The sequence below is a fragment of the Callithrix jacchus genome, chromosome 4 (assembly GCF_049354715.1).
Source record: "Callithrix jacchus isolate 240 chromosome 4, calJac240_pri, whole genome shotgun sequence".
NCBI lineage: Eukaryota > Metazoa > Chordata > Mammalia > Primates > Cebidae > Callithrix > Callithrix jacchus.
Genome location: NC_133505.1, coordinates 9,667,497 through 9,689,279, shown reverse-complemented (window position 1 = coordinate 9,689,279; position 21,783 = coordinate 9,667,497). Strand labels below are relative to the sequence as shown.

Genomic DNA, 21,783 nt, shown 5'->3' with positions numbered 1-21,783 from the left:
GACATTATATAATACATCGCAGGTTTAGAAACAGCATTGGTTTTTGATAGGTCTCATGGAGCTTCTAGAAAACATTAGCATAGGCACATAGAACATTAAGCTGATTTTTTTTTTAAGGAGCAATTATCAACTCTAAGAAAAATTACACCTTGTGGAAAAACAAAACGGAATAGTATACCAGTTAGCTCTACAATGATTGTTACCTTTGCATTTGCACCAATGGGAGTACTGTGCTACTGATTTAACCAGGAGTTGTTCGAGTCCCCTTTGGGAGGGCGGGGATGGAGGAGTTCAAGAGTTAGAGCCTCATTTGCCGTAATAGAGAAGTTAGTTACCTATTGCCTAAAAATTAGTATACCTAGAAATGGAAGAATTAGCATCTATTTTTAAATATAGAAGAAAGAACAAAGAACCATTTAAAAGATTTTAAAATGGGTTTCTAAAATGGCAGGCAGCCACTGTTTTTCATTTTAAACTTTTGGTATTTAGGACTCTTTAAAACTATTTGCATGTGTGCCTTTTATAAAAATAAATTTTAATTACAAAAAAATTGGTATTTAAAATGTCAGGGAAATAGAATAATGATGGCTTGTAGTCAAGTTTTTGCATTTTTGTCTTGTTATTTTCTAGAGTTCCTGGAATAACTATTGCTACAGATATTATCTGTGGTTTTCCTGGAGAAACAGATCAGGATTTTCAAGAAACAGTGAAGCTTGTTGAAGAGTACAAATTTCCAAGCCTCTTTATTAACCAGTTTTACCCTCGACCAGGAACTCCTGCTGCAAAAATAGAACAAGTTCCAGCGCAAGTGGTAAGATCTTTTGCTTGTAAGGTATTGTGTTTTTTTTTGCCAATAGCCATAAAAATGCAGCTGTGTTGCCCACCTTCACACAACTTGCTCATGTTATCACCCTTAAATTACAAAATATGGAGAGATTTCCAAGTTGGGGTCAGGGGCCGGGGGCCATGGATGAGTTAAATGGCCTTAGGCAACTCAAATATAATCACCTTTTTTCTTCTTTTGAACAGTAAAGTTCAGATAACTTGGGGAAAATTTTTTAATTAGTATCTGGTCTAGTATTTACCTGTGTGTATAAGTTTTGGATGTTTCAAAATAAGGCAATATTTAAATCTTTGTGAGTAAAAGAGGCTTTATTTTTACCCCACTTTTCATAATTTGTTACTGATTGGGAGCCCCACAGCTTTCCTACTTTGCTGTTGGATAGATGTGATGCTGTCTGTCTTTCTGCCTATTTTTTTTTTTTACTGTTTTTTTCACAAAGAATTTCAATTTAATTTTATCCTTTCATGTTCACAGATAAAGTAAATAAGATGACTCATAATGAATGTGATTAAGTTTGAAATCAAGTAAAGGCCAACCGTTTCCCAGAATGCCCCAGAAATTAAAGGTCTCAAAACAAATATTCACTTTCTAGATTCATTGGGTGAATATGGGCAAATGTAAAATAAGCCTCAAGAGGAAGTAGAAATTTAAGTGAAAATTTTCTACTTTGTTTCTAATAACTATTAGGTTGGTGCAAAAGTAACTGCAGTTATTGCTACTAAAATAGTTAACAAAATTACTTTTGCACCAACCTAAATTTTAAAAAATTATGCCCTATCATTAATTTGCCTCAAATGTTTTTGTGAATAAATATGCAAATACATGACCTAGAACTTTTTACTGTTTTTCTATTATAGCATATGTGAATATAAACACAACATATATATTTCTTCTTTCACCATTTGGTGGAAAAATATATGCACATTAAAGTCTGTTTTTTCCAAAATCGAAAGTGAATATCATAAATTCAAAATGAATAGCATTCATTGTTTTCCCAGTATTTTCCTCAAGTTAATTGTACAACTTTCTGTGTATACAAGGGTAAGACAATATTTTGCAGGTAGACCATTTTTCTAATTTAATCAACAAAAAAAGCAGATTATAACACCACAGATCATTAATTTCCCACAAACATAAAAAGATGCCAAATTAATTCATTTTCTTTTATATCACAAGTATATGTTATTGAGGTATAGCTTACATACAGCAAAAGGCACTCTTTCCTGTATACAGGTCTGTGACTTCTGACAAATGCATACGGTAGTACATTTGTGTGTGTGTGTGTGTGTGTGTGTGTGTGTGTGTGTCACAGTCAAGATATAGAAGATCATGTGTGTGTGTGTGTCTATCACAATCAAGATACAGAACAATTTCATCAGCCCTCTCAAAATTTCTTCTTACCCTTTTGTTTTGTTTTATTTCATTTTATTTTCAGACAGGGTATTGCTCTGTCGCCCAGGCTGGAGTGCAGTGATGCAGTCTTGGCTTAGTGCAGCCTCAACCTCCTGGGCTCAAGTGATACTTCACCTCAGCATCTCAAGTAGCTGTGACTACATGTGTGTGCCACCACAACCAGCTAATTTTGTCTTTTAGTTTTCATAGAGACAAGGTCCCACTATGTTGCCCAGATTGGTCTTGAACTCCTAGATTCAAGCAATCCTCCCATGTAGCCTCCCAAAGTGCTGGGATTACAGGTGTGAGCCACTGCACCCAGCCAATCCTTCTTACCCTTTTCTATAATCATCTTCTTCCTCCATCCCCACCCCACTCCTGACAACTACTGTTCTGTTTTCTGTTCTCATAGTTCAGTCTACTCATTTTTTAAACTTTACTTCTTCTTTACTTAAAAGCTCTTGTACTTTATCTACAGAAAAGTATATGGCTGTGCATTTTCATAAAGTGAATACTTACAACTACCCATCAGATCATGAAATTGAACATCGCCAACTACCACACAGATCCCTGCCATGTCCTGCATTTACTATCCTGTGCCCTTCCCCGAAGGAAACCACCATGTCTTATTCTGACACCACACAATAGTTTTTACCTATTTTTATACTGGATATAAATGTAAGAATTTATGTTTGAGTGCTTGGTTTTTGGGGTTTGAGGGGTTTGTTTTACTTAACATTATATTGTTGAACTAAATCTGTTTTTAAAGTGTTTGTAGTTCATTCATTGTTATTGCCAGGCAGCGTGTGTGCGTGTGTGTGTATGTGTGTGTGTGTGTGTGTGTCACAGTTTATTCACCCTGTTGTTAAAGGGGAATTGGTATTTTCAAAATCCTAATATTAGTGTTTCAATGAATACAGCTATCAGTGTTCTTGTTTTTTTTTTTTTATTTTCTTCCACTTGTGTGTAAACTTTTCCACTGGGAGGAGTGTAATTGCTGAGTCATAGGAAACGAAATTGATCTGCTTTACTAGATACTGCCAAATAGTTTCCCCAAATGGTTGAATAAATTTGCAATCCCAACAGCAATGTATAAAAATGCTAGAACCTCCATATCCTTGCGAGCCCTTGGCATTGTTACGTTTCAATGTTAGCCATTCTGGTGGGAATATAACTTAATTTTAATTGTAGTTTTGTATTTTCCTGTTAACTGACCATATTGAGTATCTTTTATATGTTTATTGGCTATTTGGGAGTCTTTTTTCATGAATTATCTGTTCAAATCTCTTGCCCATTGGTTTACCAGTTTGATTTATACCCCGCCCTTATGCCTGATTTATAGGAGTTATTTACGTATTCTGGGTACAAATTTTGGTAGTTCATAGTTACATAAATATCTTCTTCCATTATTTTAACCCACCTTTTCTCTTCATGGTGCCTTTTGAAGAAGAGACGTTCTTCATTTAATGTAGAATTTATCAGTATTTTTTTTTAATATTAGTGCTTTTTGTGTCCTCTTAAGAAATGTTTACCTTCTCTACACTATCATTAAGATACCCCTCAATGTACTGTTCTAGAAATTTTATCATTTTTCCTTTTACTTTTAAATCTGCAGTCCAAATGGAATTTATTTTTACTTAAAGTATGAAGTGTGTTTCGTTTTCTTACCCCTGAAGCTATCCATTTGAGTCAGTGCAGTTTACTGAAAATCTCATTTTTGCCTCACTTGCCTGCCTGGTCACCTTTATCATAAATCACATGCATGTACATGTGTGGGCCTGTCCCAGGCATCTGTTCGTCTGTTCTCTTCCTTTGGTCACAGGTTAACTACCTCAGCTTTATAATGAGTCTTGATATTGGCAATGGAACTATTTCACCATTGCTTTTTTTCTTGAAATTACCCTAACTGTTCTTGTTCCTTTGCTTTTCTAAATTTGTGAAGTTTTACCAAAAATCCTGCTGGAATTTTAATTCAGATCATATTGATTTTATAGGTCATTTTGGGGAAATTGCTGTTCTCATAATACCAAGTTTCTGTCTTTAAGTGAAGTATATGTCTTCATTTACTTTGATCTTCTCTAGTTTCTGTCAATAATGTTTTATAATTCTCTAAGTCTTACATAACATTTCATTAAATGTGTTTCTACATGTGTGTTTCTATTGATACTATTGAAATGATTTTCATTTTTGTTGCTACTAAAATGAAATAAGTAAAGTCGATTTACATATATATATATTTATATTTATTTTATCCAACTAATTCACTTATTAATTCTAATCCTCATTCTGTAGGTTTTTTGTTTTTTGGGTTTTCTTTAGATTTTCTTAGTATACAATTTGTCATCTGATAGTCATAGTTTTAAATTTCCCTTTGCAATTCTTATGACTTTTCTTATTGTACTGTCAAGAATGTTCAGTACACTGAGTAGAGCTGGGCATCTTTCTCTTCTTCTCAAACTCAAGGGGAGAGTATTCAGAATTTGACCAATAGGTTTAAAAGGTAGCTGAAGTTTTGGAATTAGTAAAGTTCCTTTCTATTCCTAATTTTCCGTGTGTGTGTTTAATCATGAATAGAGTTGAACTTTATCATATGCCTTTTTGTCTGTTGACATAATACGATATTTTTGTTTTAAATCTGTTAATATTATGATCCACAATGAATGGTTTTCAAATATTAAATCAACCTTGCATTCCTGGGTAAAGTTTACTTGGTTGCGACGTGTTGCTATTGATAAACCATTTCTGCTGTCCTGCTGATATTTCATGAATACTGCTTTTTTGTCATGGAAGACATTGATCTATAGTTTTCTTGTAATGTCTTAATTTTGTAATCAGAGTAGCATTGGCCTCATAGAATTAGTTAATTCTACATTTTTCTGGAAGAGTTTGTATAGAAGTAAATTATTTCTTTTTAAAATATTGGATAGAATTGCCCACTGTGATAAGCAGAATCCTCAGTTGGCCTCCCAGGTTTTCTCATCACCCTCACCCCAGGGTGCATACCCTACATAATCTCTGATGTTTGCTATACTCTCTGATCATTTGATTCCACTCTGTGTAGTTATCTTTCCCTTTTCATGAAAGATAGCTGACTAATTTTCTCCGCCTGATCTTGCCGTGAGAATGTTAAGAATCCTACAGCCTCTTTTTATTTTGTTTTTATTTTGTACTGTCTCTGTCCTTTTTAGTCTACACTGCCAGTGTGGATTTTTTGTTTATTTGGGGTTTTGGGGGTTTTTTTTTTTCTTTTTTCCTTTCTCTCTCTTTTGGCTCAAACGGTTTTCTCAAGAATGTAGTGGGTCTTCCCTGAATTTCACTGGAACTCACTCCATTAGACAAATACTATGTCGACAGATCTTGATGAGATAATCCCTGCTGTACCTTAGCCTCTTGCTGAGAGTACTTTTCTTTGTATTTATCCTGCTTGGGGATTTTTGGTGTTTTTTAACTCTGTGTCCTCTTTTCTTTCCAAAGGTTTGGAAACCTTAGCCGTTCTTTCTCCAGATAAATGCTCTACTCTATTCTCCCTTCTTGTGTGATTTCCGTTACATGTGCTAGATATTGTCTTATATCCCTCAGTATCTGATACATTCTTTGCTACACTTTGTGTTTCTGTCTGGATATTTCCTCTTTATCTGTTTCCTAGTTCCTTGGAATTCATTATCATCCCTGAGCCAACAGCAGCAGAAGTTGCAGTCCCCGAACAGCACTGTTGGCATCATCTGGGAGGCTGCTAGAAATGCAGGCACTCAGGCCCCGCCCTAGACCTGTTCAGTCACTGTCATCTTCTCCCAGTGATTTATGTATACATTAAAATTTCTGAAGCACTGATCTCACTCACCAGTCCTTTCTTCATTTGTTTTTAATCTGCAGTCAAACCCATCTATGGGATTTCTAATTTTAGTTACTATGTTTTTTACTTCTAGAATTACAGTTTGGATTTTCATAGATTTCCAAGTTCTAGTTAAATTATTCATAGTTTCCTTTATAGTTTTTAAACATTGATATGGTTTGGCTTTGTGACCCCATCCAGATCTCATCTCGAATTGTAATCCCCTCATGTAAAGGGAGAGGTCTGCTGGGAGGTGACTGGATCATGGGGGCAGATTCCCCCATGCTGTTTTCATGATAGTGAGTGAGTTCTCATGAGATCCAATGGTTTTACAAGGAGCTCTCCCTGCTTCACTCTCTTCTCTCCTGCCACCTTTTGAAGAGGGTGCATGCTGCCCATTCCTCCATGATTGTAAGTTACCTGAGGCCACCCTAGCCATGTGGAACCGTGAGTCAATTAAACCTCTTTTCATTATAATTTACCCAGACGCAGGCATTTCTTTATAGCAGTGTGAAAATTGACTAATACAAACGTATTGATTTCTTATCTTAACGTCTGTTCCAAAATCTCCAGTATCTGCATCTGACATTGGTTCATTTCTGCCTTTTAGTTTTGTTTTTTCTTGATTCTGGCATTTGTCATTTTCTCCATGTACCTAGTATTTTTTTAAAATTATTATTGAATGGTGACCATTGTTTATTTTTTAAAAATCTGTAGATTCTAGGCTATCATGTATCTTCCTCCAGGGAGGATTTCATTTTGCTTCTGGCAGATGCTAAGGTAAGAACTGATTATTTTAATCTGACTGAGACTGATTTTGAAACTGTTTTTCACTCTTTCTGATGGCTGCTTTATTTCTCCCCGCCCTTACTTTGAATGCAGCCAGTGGTATGCTGGTGTTTAACAAGTGACTCTCGGAGGAGTTCTGGTCTGTAGCATTTGCCAATTTCCATAGTGTAAATACTTCTAGTGTTGCCACTTTCAGATTTCCAATGTTACATCACTGTACATGGCATTGGGAAGTGATACACACAGTCAGCTTTTGTGAACTGGTGCATGCCAGATTAACGTACCACCTAGTGTAGTTTTTCTGGTTCCCAGCTGAAATTCTGTGGTGTTTTTACTAGGACCTTTTCTTTGTGGCAGCCCTTCAGCTTTAGTATTTGTATCTCCCACTCGTGAGAATTCATCAGCCTCTGCATATTTACTCCTCCTATTAGCTTTTGTTTGGCTGCTCAGCCCCCAAGGCACTACTTACCATTGATAAATGTCTAGAAGGAAAAAGTGACTCCAAATATTGAGCTTCCTCCATGGGCTTGCCTTCTCTCTCTCACTTCTTTGGTAGCTTTTTGATGTTGAAGTAGTACAGATTGTACATTATATTCACCTTTTTAATTGTTCTTGGCAAGAATATTGGTCTGATACAGGCTAGTTTGCCTTAGCCAGAAGCGGAACTCATTGCATAAAATCAGCTTTTAAATGCCTTTTTTTGTCTGGTCTTTTATCTTCTAAATATAGCCTCTTATCATCTTCCTCACATTTTTAGACTTCCGTCACCCAGTCCTGGCATAGATTATCTTTTTTTTTCTTTCTTTTTTTTTTTTTCTTAAGCGCTTTTAGTTCCACAGCAAAATTAAGCAGAAAATAACACATAGAGTTGCTATATGTTTCCTGCCTCTACACATGCACAGCTTTGCCCACCATCAACATCCCCCACCAGAGTGATACATTTGTCAAAATCAGTGAACCGACATTACATATCATTTTCACCTATAGATTACATTAGGATTTATCCTAGGCGATACACATTATGTGGATTTTGACAAATGTGAAATGAAAAGCATTCACCACTATAGTATCATCAGAATAATTCCATTTCTCTAAAATCCTCTGTTCTCTGCTTTTTCATCCCTCTCTTCCCCAAACCCCTGGCAACCACTGATCTTTCTGTTGCCTCTAATTTTGCCTTTTCCAGAATGTCCTATATTTGGGAATATGTAGTATGTACCCTTTTCAGATTCTCTTTTTTCACTTAGTAATATGCATTTAAGATTCCTTTGAACCTTTTCATGGCATGATACCTTACTTTCTTTTAGCACTGAATAACATTTCATTGTCTGGTCGTAACACAGTTTATACATTTACCTACTGAAGGACATTTTGGTTGCTTCCAAGTTTTGTCAATTATGGATAAAGCTGCAATAAACATCCATGTGCAGGTTTTTGTGTGGACATAAGTGTTCAGCTCATTTGTATAAATACCACGGAGGAGCATGATTGCTGGACTGCATGGCAAGAGTATGTGTAAAAACTTGCCACACTGTCTTCCAAAGTTGCTGTGCCATTTTGCATTCTTACCAGCAATGAGTGAGAGTTCCTTTTGTTCCATATCCTTGCCAACATCCTTGCCAACATTTGGTATTGTCAGCATTTTGGATTTTGGCCATTGTAACAGGTGTGTAATGGTGTCTCAATATAGTTTGAATTTGCGATTCACTAACGATGTGTGGTGCTGAGTGTCTTTTCATAGACCTATTTGTCATATGCATGTTAGCTTTTGTGAGGTTCAGGTCTCTTGCTCATTTTTAATCATGCAGTTTGTTTTCTTGTTGTTACGTTGTGAGAGTTCTTTGTATATTTTTGGTAATTCATTATTAGATATGTGCTTTATAAATATATTTTTCTAGTCTATGACCTGTTTTTGTCATTCTTTTGAAACAGAATCATTTTTATTTATTATTCAGCACTTGAAAAATGTTCAACTTTCCCCTGCCCTGCCATCTGAAACAGTAGACTTAGGTTCAGAGTGTCCTAGGCTGACTAGAGAAGCCGTTTGCTTTTATTATTCTCAGTTATACTGTTCTGTTCTCAAGAGTCAGTATCTGGGGATTCTGCATTGTTGTTCTCATGTAGCTCTTTATTCAACTTCTTTGCAGTAATGTCCCAAAGCTGCTCTAACAAAGTGCCGCAAACTAGGGGGCCTCAAACAGCAGGTAGATATTTTCTTACAAGGAAAGCCTCTTCACCCTCAGAATCATGTCGCGGGATCCTTCCTCATCTCTCCTGGCTGCTGGTGGTTTCCAGGTGGTCTTTGGCGTTTCTTGGCCTGCAGCTGCACAGCTCTAGTCTCTGCCTTCATTATCACAGTTGTCCTTGTATGTCTCTGTCTTTATGAGGCTGTCTACTTATAAGGACCACAGGTCATATTGGATTAAGGGCCCACCCTGATCTTCATCTTTACTAGTTATATCTGAAACAAGCCTATTCCAAATAAGGTCACATGCTGAAGTACTAGGGATTAAGACTTCAGTGTAACTTTTTAGGGGCTACAATTCAATTCGCAAGACCTCTACGTTCCTGTAATTATGCTCTAGGTAAAAAGTGTTGCCTGGGAGCGTTTCATCTTTATAAAATGCAGAAACTTAGGTAAAAAGAAGCATTAATGATGAAACTTGAGAGGTCTGCAGTCATAGAGAAGGTATATGATGTGCACTGACTCTTCTTGGTTCTCTTAAATTACCAAAAATTAATAATTGTCTACTCTCCCTGTCTTAGGTAGTTTATGAAACTGCTTGTGCAACTAGAATTCACTAAAATATAATACTGTTGCAAAGTGGGTAGCAATTTTTTGTTTTTTTTCTTTCTTAAAAATTTTATTTTATTTTTTATCTCAATAGCTTTAGGAGTACACATGGTTTTTGGTTATATGGATGACTTGTATAGTGGTGAAGTCTGAGGTTTTAGTGCACCCATCATATAAATAGAGTATACTCACACGTTCATATTTACTTTTACATAAGTACTAGCATTAATATGAATAAGTTTCAGTGTTTTAATGTATTATGGTAGAGCTCTGATAAATGAAGTAAATTGTTTGTATTCTTAATTGTTTAAATCGCCAAATGGATAAGTACCCTTTAGCTGAATTTTGCATTTGTATAGGGGGATAGATGAATTATTTGCCTGAGAAATAAAGTATAACCCTAAGTAATGTACATTGTATCCAAAATGTAGTGTTTTTTAATCCCTCACCCACTCCTGCCTTCCTTCTTCTGAGTCTCCAAAGCCTATTTCCTTGCCAGAAAAACCCAGCAGTGAATATATGTACAATTATTGTGTGCCAATTGTAAATTTTTTAAAAATCAGTAATGAAAGTAGACGCTAACCCATTATTAGAAGAGCATAATACCAGTTACTTTCAAATAATATCTTTTTGTTTTGGCTTTAAAATGCCTTTTAGTGAAGATATATACTCTTTTCTTAGATGTATTTTATTTCTGCTAACAAGTCCCCCAAAATGTTCTTCCCCTGTAAATGATATAACAATATAGTATACTCTCCCCTTCATATTTATTTTCACATAAATACTAGCATTCATATAAATAAATTTCAGTGTTTTAATGTATTATGGTAGAGCGCTGATAAATGAACTAAATTGTTTGTATTCTTAATTATTTAAATCGCCAAATGGATAAGGCACCCTTCAGTTGAATTCTGCATTTGTGTAGGGGGAGAGAGGAATTCTTTGCCTTGATTGCCTACTGAAAGAAAAAGAGTATAACCCTCTTAAGTTTATAATGAAAACAAATTAGACAATATATTTTCATGAACAGGATAAACTAAAAAAAATTTTTTTAGCTTTTACATCACTATAATGTATAAGAGATTTAATAGTGAAATCACCTAAGCCAAATGAGAACAACTTTAGATTTTTAGATGAAAGGTCAGATTTGCAAGTTTATATTTTCTGTTCCATTAAATCTTCCTTCATTAGTCTTCATTCCTTTTAAGTAATTCCAATAGTATTTTTAAATTGTGGTTGAGATTCTTGGTCTGCCTAGGAAAGGTCACTTAAGTTTAAAAAGTCTTCTGTTCCTCAGCGGTCAATTCCAGACTTTGCTTTTTAGAAAATACTGATGAAGAATAATGAAATTGTTGTGAAATCTTTATATTAGGAGTCTTATGACTTGAAAAAAAGATGGCAAGAGTGGCTATCAGAATGTTTATATAGCTTTAAGATGTTAAATTGTGATATGTCTACCTGCTTGCTTGTCTTACATCTTGGAACCAGAGAGTGAAGGCAATATTTTTAAATATATGTCATCATAAAGGAATCATAGTTCCCTTACCTGCAGTTTCTGGAACTTTTACCCTTTAGAAAGAATGTGAGGGAGTGTTTCTAAGAGGGCTGGAGGGACATTCTTGTCAGGGGTAAAGACAGCTTTGCCAAAACTGTCTGTGGTAGATTGTCCTTGTGAGGAACTACATTGTTGCATGTGTTCATACCAAGGCAAGGTGACCACTTGGAACAGATGCTGAATAGAGAATATTCTTAAATCATATATGGAAGCTTGCTCAATGACACATAGTGACTCTCCCAAATCTAGCTGCCAATGGGTCAAGGAATGTTTTATTTTACACACACACTAATGCACACATGTACAAACATCAGAGAAACATCACATATAAAAGAGCTTAGTTGTTTTCTTTAAATGCTTTTAAAACTTTTTGTTTCTGAGTATAATCCTTAAGATAACAACTCAGTGTTTTAGAGAATATCAGGTTGCCTTAATGGAAGAAATCCTGATGCGTTTAGCTTACTTGATAACAGAATTACATTATTTACACAGTATCAGATTTTCAAATTAAATTTGTTTTTTGGGAGGAAAGAGAATAAAATATTTTCAAGAACTTTTATACTCTGGATTGTTAAGTACATTTTATTCTAAATGGATTCCCAAACATACCCATAGGGAAGGCCCTTTTCTCAGGAACTTTTTCATGTTATGGTATCTTTTTTAGAGAGACCATCTTTGCATTTTTATTCTTGGGCAGCTTAATTGTACTTGATCCCTTCCAGCTGATCTTTTAAACTCCTTTCTTCTGGACACATCATTTTCTTTTTACTTTCAATTTTGGTAGAATTTTTAGCCTGCCCATAATTTTGTTGTATCTGGATTTCAGCAGAGCATTTAACAGAGCTTTTGGTAATGACTTTGCTAGAAGAAAATACGAGCTAGATTGTCATAGAGAGATGGTTGGGAGCCTCCTACTTTGTGTGGGTTTTTATACAGATGATACTTACTTAACATATGGGAAATTGAACTTGATCTCAAAGACGCCTTGAAATGCTTCATAATCTTTGATTTTTCTCTCAGACGGTTTTCAGGCCACTTTTCAACCTATATATAGAAAGATGTATGTGCTTTCTTTTTCTGGATGGTGTAAATATGTTAGCTCCATTTCCCATTGTTTCACCTTCTATTTTATTACAGATCTGATGACTTTTTGTTTGTACAATCAGTTGATCAAATGTTCTTGAATTCAAGTAGGAATACTAAAATATAATTAGTAAATTAGTTGTTCTAGGGGCTCAGATGGCAGCAATGAGAGCAAATATGGTTGGCAGAATAATGAGTCCCCAAAGATATCCATGTCATAATCCCGTAAGTTATGAATGTACCACCTTGCATGGTATATTAGTTCATTCTTGCACTGCTATAAAGAACTACCAGAGACTGGGTAATTTATAAAGAAAAAGAGCTTAATTGTGATCATGATTCTGCAGGCTTACAGGCTTCTGCTTCTGGGCAGGCCTCAGGAAACTTACAATCACTGCAGAAAGTGAAGGAGAAGCAGGCACATTTTCACATGGCCAGCAGGAAAGGGGCATGGGAAAGTGCTATAAACTTTTACAACAACCAGATCTTGTGAGAACTCACTTGCTGTCATGAGAACAGCAAGGGGGAAGTCTGCCACCATGACCCAGTCACCTTCCACCAGGCTCCTTCTTCAGCACAGAAATTAGAATTTGACGTGAGATTTGGGTAGGGACACAGAGCCAGACCATATCACATGATGAAAAGAACTTTGCAGATGTGATTAACTTCAAGCTCTTGAGGCGGGAGGTTTTAGTGGATTACCTGGGTGGGCTCAGTGTAATCACAAGGATCCTAATAAAGGGGAGCAAGAGGTCCCCAGTTAGAGGAGGAGATGTGACGGCAGAAACAGAGGTCAGAGTGATAAGCTCTGAAGGTCAAGGAAAGGACCATGAGCAAAAGAATGCAGGTGGCCTCTAGAAGTTAGAAAAGGCAGGAATAGATTCTCCCCTAGAACCTCCTGACGAAACGCAGCCCTGCCAAAACCATTGATTTTAGGAGACTCATTTCAGATTTCTTACCTCTAGAACTGTAATATAAAAAATTTGTGTTGTGTAATAATTTTTTACTGCAACTATATGAAACTTGAACACTAATGATGGAATATTTTTATATGAGAGCATTGTCTGGCTTTTTGACACAGCTAAATTAATTGATCTTTCGGGCTTTATGTTACCCAGGGTTTGCTGTGCCACTGAATGACACATGCCCATTCCTAGGCCTGTGAACACTTAGCTCCTTACTACCCTTCAGTCACAATAATCTTTGGGCCTAATCATAATAATGATATAACCAAGACAAGAGAGTTAACATTTAGCCATGGTTCTATGTCACATGTTGTTCTGAGCACTTTAACGGATTTCATTCTCACAACTCTCTGCAGTTAGCACTGCTGCTGTCATCATTCTTCACATCAGGAGAATGAGGCTCAGAGCAGTGAATTAACTAGCCCAAGATCATACAGAGGCGCTCTTACCTGCCTCTCCACTCCTTGATCTTGTCGTTCCTTCTAGCTCACTGTTCCCACATTTGACTGCCTGTAGTTCCCAACACACTTTCACATTCATCTTCCCATGCTTCAGATTCCTTCCCCATCCTCCCACATGGAAGGGTACAGGGTGGGGAGCAGAACTTGCATCATTTACACTTAGCATTTAAGCCCCTCTTCAGCCTTCCCTGAATGATCACCCTGTTCTCCCCACGTCTTCTATGTTCCCATAAATTTCGGTGCTTATTTATACCATGTCACTTAAGATGTATAACTGGTTTTGAGACATGTAGGGGCTAATCTTCCTGTCATGTGCACCTAGCACAATCGCTGGCGTATAGCAGGAACTCAGTATGTGTTGGATTGACAAATGCTGTAAAACTGAATCCTGAAAGTTGAGATGAGAATTGGGGGGTGCCTGTGTGAGAGGGGAAGATGGCTCTCAGTTGGAGCAGCATGGGAAGGAACCGGGGCACAAATAAAACAGTGAACGTTGATGAGAACAAAATGCATTTCCGTTGGGCAGTAAGATGTGTTATTATTGTTTGGTTTCGATAGAGTAGAGAAGAATATGCAGAAACTGGTTAGTGTCAATAAATGAGTCAGGTGCCATAGGCAAGGCTTAGATTAAGATGGCCGTTTAAGCTACGTTAAGTAGCTGTCAACTGTCCTGTGGACAGGAGGGAGCTACTGAATAGTAGTGACCTTGCATTTGTTTTGAGAAGCTCTGTCTAGGTGGCAGGGGAACAATGGACTGAGAAAGCCCATTGAGAAGATATTGTAAGAGATAGAATTGGACACTAGTAAGTGGACTTAAAGAATCTCTTTGACTTAGTCCTGCAACTGTAGATACACATTCTTTGGGACTTAATAATTCCAAGTCCTGGACTTATTTGCATATCAGCAAATTATTCTGTGTTCTATAGAAAACATTCACTGAGGCCACAGGGGTTCACTTAATTGAGTTGTCGTTGACTCTAGACTTCACAGATCAAATATTGGTAGGCAAGAACATTTTGCAAGGACCCTTGAACGTTGCTTAAAATTTAAGGCAATATGAATTGATTCTGCCTTTGGCCTCAGCTAGTGCTGTTGACATTATCTTTTCTAATGGTTCTGAGATTACTCTTTCACTCTCAAATAGAAAGACCAAGCCCTCCAGCCCTCTTCCCACCTCTTCCCCTACTTGATTTTATCTTTCCCCAAGCTGCTTCTATTCCACCAGTTACAGGATTGGCTGTTTTCTTGTGACCTCTTTATCTTTCTTTGTGTTTTTGTTGCTAAGCACCATAAGATAAACTTATCAGAGAGAGAAAGAGAGAGCGAACCTGTGTGCACACGCATGTGTTTGAACCATGTAGAAAACTCGATTTCAGAACATTGAAGCTGGAGCTTTGATTGGATCACTTTTTTTCTTTTTCTTTCAATCCGTTTAAATTGAGCCCTTCCCTTATACCCACTCTGACACTAAAAAACTAAAGGAAAGTGGGGTGATAACATCTGGAACTTTGAAACATGTGAAAATAACAAAAATTGTTGTTAAGGCTGAGCTGTGTAGAGGGAAGTTGGCCAGTGATACCCTTAGGCTGTCCGCCATCTTGAACCTGAAATAGAGAATGTAACAAACATGACTAATCTGGAGTAAATGGAAGCAGATCTTGTCAAGATCTCATGAAAGAAAAGACTGTTTCTAAGACAGAAGTGCTCTCCAGCAGTGTAAGCAGGGTACATGGGTGTGGGCTGATGCAGTACCTCTCCTCCCAGGGACCTGAACAAAGGGATCAGGGAAGTACAACAGCAGAGAGTGTCACCACTGAGAACTCTATACTCTATCGGTACAGCAGAAAGTGTCACCAGGAAGAACTCTGTCAGTTTTTACTGCCACAAGTAAGATCTTTTTTAAGAGTATGCTTCTGATTCCTCTCAGTCGGAATCGTCCTTTTGGGATCCCAACCTTTTCCCTCTGTACCGCCACTGTTCCCCCTCATTTTCCACTCTCTGAACCTGACCTCTTGCCTACCTGCCACAGAACAGTGTTCAGCTTTTCATTTAGCCCTGATGTGGCAATGATGAACTACATTCCATTACCATGTAAATCAATTTTGTGTAGTCAGACCAGCAGGACGAGACGTGTAGGCTGTAAGTGCAGGCTAACTTCGGGATGGAGCCATGTTTTTGTGGGATTGGTTTTTACTCAAGATGGTAAAGATCAGAAGACCCACAGATGGTTGTTGATACTAAAAGCTCTTTCATATGACTCTTCTGTTAATTATAAGCCATTGCTAGAAAAAATCAGGGAGGGCTGTACTTGGGAATGTACAGTTGGTCTAGGGAATCTTAGCATTTCAAGTTTTCTAGAAGAATCCACCTTGAGGATAATGAAGAATCATATATGCTTTGAGAGCCTTGGCTATGCTGATAGCAGTTTGAATTTGTGCTTTGTAGTGAGCTCATAGAAAATCATTTTTTAAAAAAGCCTGTCAAAGAAATAAACGCAACTTGTTTCTTACGGTGGTTTAATTTTTTGCTTTCCTCTTGGCATTCCTTTTCATCCTGCTGCTTTTATGAATTTGTAGTCACCAAAAGAGGAAGAAGATATGTGCTTATACGTTTTTTTCTCAGTTGCTGAGTGGCGGTAGGTATTAGGGTTGAGAAAGACTGAGTGAATTTATATTAAATAAGGAGAATAAATTTTATCCTCTGAAAAGTCATCTTTATTATATTTCAGTCTAACTTTTTCTCCAGTGGTGATTACATACCTTGTTTTATACAAGTTTCAGAAAAACTGCAAGGATCTGTATAATTCTTTTATATGAACTTGACTTATTAAAATTATAATATTCAATTCAAATTATTTTTATTACCTTAACAACTTCAGAAGTGAGTAGACTCTTGGAGTAACTTCTAAAGATAAAGAACCTTATAATGATATATATCATCTTTTTTTTTTTTTTTTTTTTGAGATGGAGTCTCACTGTGTCACCCAGGCTGGAGTGCAGTGGCATTATCTCAGCTCACTGCAACCTCCGCCTCCCAGGTTCAAGCAATTCTCTGCCCTCTGCCTCCCAACTAGCCAGGACCACAGGCACATGCCACCATGCCTGGCTAATTTTTCTATTTTTTTTTTTTTTTTTTTTTTTTTTTTAGTAGAGATGAGACTTTGCCATGTTGGCCAGGCTGGTCTCAAACCTCTGACCTCAGGTGATCCACCCACCTCAGCCTCCCAAAGTGCTGGGATTACAGGCATGAGCCACCATGCCTGGCTGATATATCTTATTTTTTAGACTTACTTTTGTTCTGTGATAAGTATGGTTCATTGATAACCCCATATATTTATATCATTCCAAAGGAGTTAAACATGTAGTTCCAAGTATAAGAGCTAATGTTAACTGTGTATTCAGGTCAATGGAATAGATTTGGTAACCTAACATGAAATTCTTTTAAAACTCTTGCCCCTTGGAACCACATTTATTTCATAATTAAGGACAACATAATCAAATATGAGCAAATAAGCATTAAAAATGGACACACATGTACTGTGCTAGTTATGTTCCATCTGGGATCTTGTAATCTAAGTTGAATATCCTGGTTCTTTATTTTCCTACTGATAATGCCCGCCTTCAGAGAAGTATGGATACGGTAAGAAGTTACAAGGGCAGGGAAAAAACCTTCCATTGTTTGGGTGTTAACATGTGCCAGAAACAAACAAACATAGTCTGTGCTTTTCATGTACCTTGTCTCCTGTTATTCTTTCGACAGTCCTTGTAGGTGTCTTTTATGACTTTCACTTAGCACGTGAGTTCGTTAGCTCAGCTCAGAGAAGTTAAGTTCATTTGCCCCAGGTTACGTAACTACTGAGAGAAAGCTTGAGTCTTAAGACCGCATTCTTTCTTATTGTTTCTTACTCTCATAAACAGTAAAATAAGTACTCAAACCATAAATACTAAGTAATTTTATAACATTTTGACCCAAAAAAATGTCAGTTTTTCAAGTTATTTTCTATTATGGCAGTGAGTTTATAGGCCTTAGATAGTTTTTAACTTCTTAAAAATACTTCTGTCCTTTATAGAAAAGTTGTGAGAATAATACAGAGACCTCCAGCACAAGTTGAGATAAAGGATACCAAAAAGGCTTAAGACCAGAAGCTTTCCAGATTTCTGATTTCTTCAGACCTTGGAGTAATCACCCATATATACTGTCGTATCTCAGGGATGAGAACTAAGTCTAAACATGAAATTCATTTATGTTTCTTTTCTTTTTTGAGACAGGGTCTCATTCTCTTGCCCAGGCTGGAGTACAGTGGCACAATCCTGGGTCTGCATCCTCGACCTCCTGGGCTCATACAATACTCCCACCTCAGCCTCCTAAGTAGCTGGGACTACAGGCATGCACCACCACATCTGGCTGATGACAGGGTCTTGCCATGTTGCCCAGGGTGGTCTCAAACTCCCGGGCTCAAGCGATCCGCTTGCTTCGGCCTCCCAAAATGCTGGGATTACAGGCGTGAGTGCCATGACCAGTCTCATTTATGTTTTATGTATACCTTATACACATAGCCTGGCATTAATGTTATACCACGTTTTTAATAATTTTTTGCAAGAAATAAAGGTTTGAATGCATTTTAACTGCAGTGCCTCACCTCAGGTCAGGTGTGGAGTTTGATGGAGTCATGCTGGTGCTCAAAAATTTCAGATTTTGGAGGATTTTGGATTTTTGAATTAGGGATGCTCAACCTATATACTCCTTACTGAGATGATCAGCTTTTAATGTTTTGCTGCATTTGCTTTCTCTTTCTCTGAAGAGAGACAAAGATGTAGCCATAGATACTTGACCCATAAACAATTTTAGAAAAGGTTACAGACATGTCCCTTTACCCCCTTCATATTTAGTGTGTATTTCCTAAGAGTGAGTTTCTTACATGATCACAGTCCTGTTACCAAAATCAGGAAATTGAACATTGACACCATGCTTTAATCTACAGTTTATATTCCAATTTTGTCAAGAGCCCCGACAATATCTTTAGCAATTGTTGTTCCAATAGAGGAGTCAGTCTAGGGTCACGGCTTGCGTTTAGCTGTTAGATTTCTGTAGTCTCCTCAAATCTGTATGGTTCCTAAGCCTTTTTGTCTTTCACGATGGTGATATTTTTAAGAATACTGGCCAGTTATTTAATGGAATGTCCCTCAGTTTGCGTTTGAGTTTTCCTCATGATTAGATTCAGGTTATATGTTTTGCCTTCTTAAGCTAAATAAAAATGATGTGGAATCCGTCTCAGATCCGAGAAGGTATGTGATGTGCTTTTGCCCTTTGTTGGTGATGTTAAATTGATCACCTTGTTCAGGTGTTAGCTGATTTGTCTGGTTTCTTTACCACATAGTTATCTATTTCTGGATAAGAACTTTAATCCCAAGTGCTGAATAGGATCTTGGAAGAAAGAAAAGGAAGGTCTTGAAAGCTGAAAACTCTCAGTGGTTCATTTATGCACATTTGCAATTTTATGATGATGGCGAACTGTCATCCTATATAGTCCAAAAGATCTTTCATTTCTTTAAGTTTTAATCTATTCTGAATCTTTGGATTATTTCTAATAGTTTTAAATCTTTAGACTATATTTTTAAAATAAAATATTTTGAATTGGATATACAGTGACAGAGGAGCAATTAAAGTTGGAAAGGCAGAAATTTATTTCACTGAAGTGCCTATGTACTTGTCAGGTAATACAGGTAAATCTTTCATCCTCAGAAACTATGCAGATCAAAACCTGTGTGGGTTAAGAGACGCTAGGTATATTTAGCTGATGAATTTTTGGTTTTCAGGGGGAATTCATAGGTTGCAAGTGAACTGTATTTTCTGAAGTACTGTAGAACTGACTCACCAAATCTGCCTGGGTATGACTTAGTGTCAAACGCATACTCTTGGAGTAAAAAATATTTTCCATGTGTCTTACTTTCCTTTACTGCCTTTTCTCTCAATATTTATTATCGGTGAAATCCCAGAGTATTCCGTCTATTTTCTGGGTGCTTTGAACTTGTTATTTTAGGACAAACAAATATAAAGAAGTGGAAGAAAAATTCCCCGTGTAAATTCCAGTTGGTTTTGGAATCAAGCACGAAAATCTATGATTGATATCCCTGGGGCCATTACAAAGTTATACGACGTAGAATTGGTGGATTCCTTCCCAATTAACTTGACGTTAAGACTTGGCAGAGAGCCCCCCAGGAGCCCCACAATCCCCAGGGAGCAGCCTTCTTCATTCTTCTCTCTAGGTTAACCCAGAATTGGTCAAATGCTATTAAAAGGAAAATCAGTGTTTTCTCTAAGGGTTGAAAAGGTTGTTCAAACTGATAATTGTCAGGTACCTGCAATTCTATCCGTTTAACAAACCTAAAGACTGCTGTGAAATAGTTTAATTTGATTTTATCTCACATTAGCAGTCAGGGTTATCCAGGGGAATATCGGAAGAAGGCTTTCTGCTGGTGCACCTCACCAGCGTACGGTAACTTCAGCAATCATTTTGCCGGTAATCACCCAAAACAAGGCTTTGGGGAATCACGTGTGTCTTGTTCACTTTGGCCATCAGAACTGCATTTTTTTTTAGAAATTATAGTTAAAACTGTAGTGAGAATAACAATGGTTAATTTGCCTGGTATTGAGTAAGCTTCTCCTACATGCAAGGAACTGTGCTGCGTGGAACACTCATCTCGAGATGACTCCCAGGTGCTCCTTACTCAAGTGGTATGTAATCCAGAAAGGACCAGGAAGTGCGGTGCTGCCAGTACCACAGGACTGTGTGTCTCCACTGCTGTCAGAGTGATGCAAGGCCTGTTAAGACTTGGGGGCTGGTGAGTGGGATGGTCAAGGTCACTCTCAGCAAAACAATACCTTTTAAGCTGAGCTTTTCACTACGTAAAAGATACTGGGAGTAAGATATGAAATCTTCTTAGAAAGCGATTGCAGTATAGTTCTCAAATGCAGGGTTTGTAGTGAACAATGAGAAAGACTTTTTACCAGGTGCTCTGGGCCCTGTCCAGAGAATTTAACTGTATAGTGCCCCTGGATCTACAAGCGCCTTGGCCCTTGGGAATTTCACTAGATAATAAGCGGAGCTATCGGAAGTATGACATTACACTCAGTAGGCAAGGAGTGACGCAATCTATGTAGTGCTGTAGAAAGGTGCAATTAGTAAGAGTATGCTGATGGCATCAGAGGGAGAAGGGCTGCAGGCAGGAATGAGAGGGTAATTAAACAGTGTTGTTAGGAAGTCTCAGCGTCTGAGCTTTGATGAGAATATGAGAGTAGGCAGAAAGGGAAGAGAACTTGAAGGAAGACTCTCTGACTTGTACACGGGGTAATAGTAGCAGCTTACATACACCTGGGTACTGTCTGTCGCCATGCACTGTTCCGGGGTCTTATGTACTTGCTTCATTTAATCTTTACATCAACCCTGTGGGTAATTATTGCTCTTATCCCCACTTTACATAAAAGGAAACTGAGGCACAGAGAGTGTAACTTGCTCAGTCACACAACTACTGGTGGACTCAGGATTCAAAACCAAGAATTCTGCCGCTATACTCTGCTTCTTAAATATTCAATCTATAATAAATTATAGTGGCAAGGGAGAAAGAAAACTGGTGCCTAAAATAAAGTTCTGAGAAACTTAATTAAAATATAGACTCCTCAATTTCTATTTTAAATCTATAGGATTTTAGAGCCAAAATTTTTTTAACTGATGCTACAACTTTTTTTGTGTGTGTGTGAAGGAGAGGAGGACAGAAAAAGAGGGAGAGAGAACAGGAATGTTGTTTTATTCTAAAAATGGGTATTGAAAACTTCTTTTATGCCAATAATTGTGCTTAATAATGGCCAATCAATATTTCATTTAAACCTATGAGTAGGTGTGATGTGATACTGATAAGAATGTATATTTTATGTATTTAAAGCGGAGATTTCTATAAATTTTTATTTAGTTTACTTGTTCCGGATCTGAGTTCAAGTCTTAAATATCCTTATTATTTTTCTGTCTCATTGATCTATATAATATTGATGTTGAAGTCTCCCACTATTATTG

General features: G+C 37.2%; 1 protein-coding gene across 13 annotated transcripts in view; it reads left to right on the top strand.

The window, feature by feature from the left end:
* CDKAL1 (CDKAL1 threonylcarbamoyladenosine tRNA methylthiotransferase) overlaps positions 1 to 21,783 on the top strand; it is a 736,106-nt gene that overhangs the window by 564,032 nt on the left and 150,291 nt on the right. For all 13 annotated transcript variants that reach the window (XM_078368217.1, XM_078368209.1, XM_078368220.1 and 10 more), the window contains one exon: positions 631 to 811. In XM_078368217.1, coding sequence (XP_078224343.1) covers positions 631 to 811 — 181 coding nt within the window. The remainder of the gene's footprint in view (positions 1 to 630; positions 812 to 21,783) is intronic.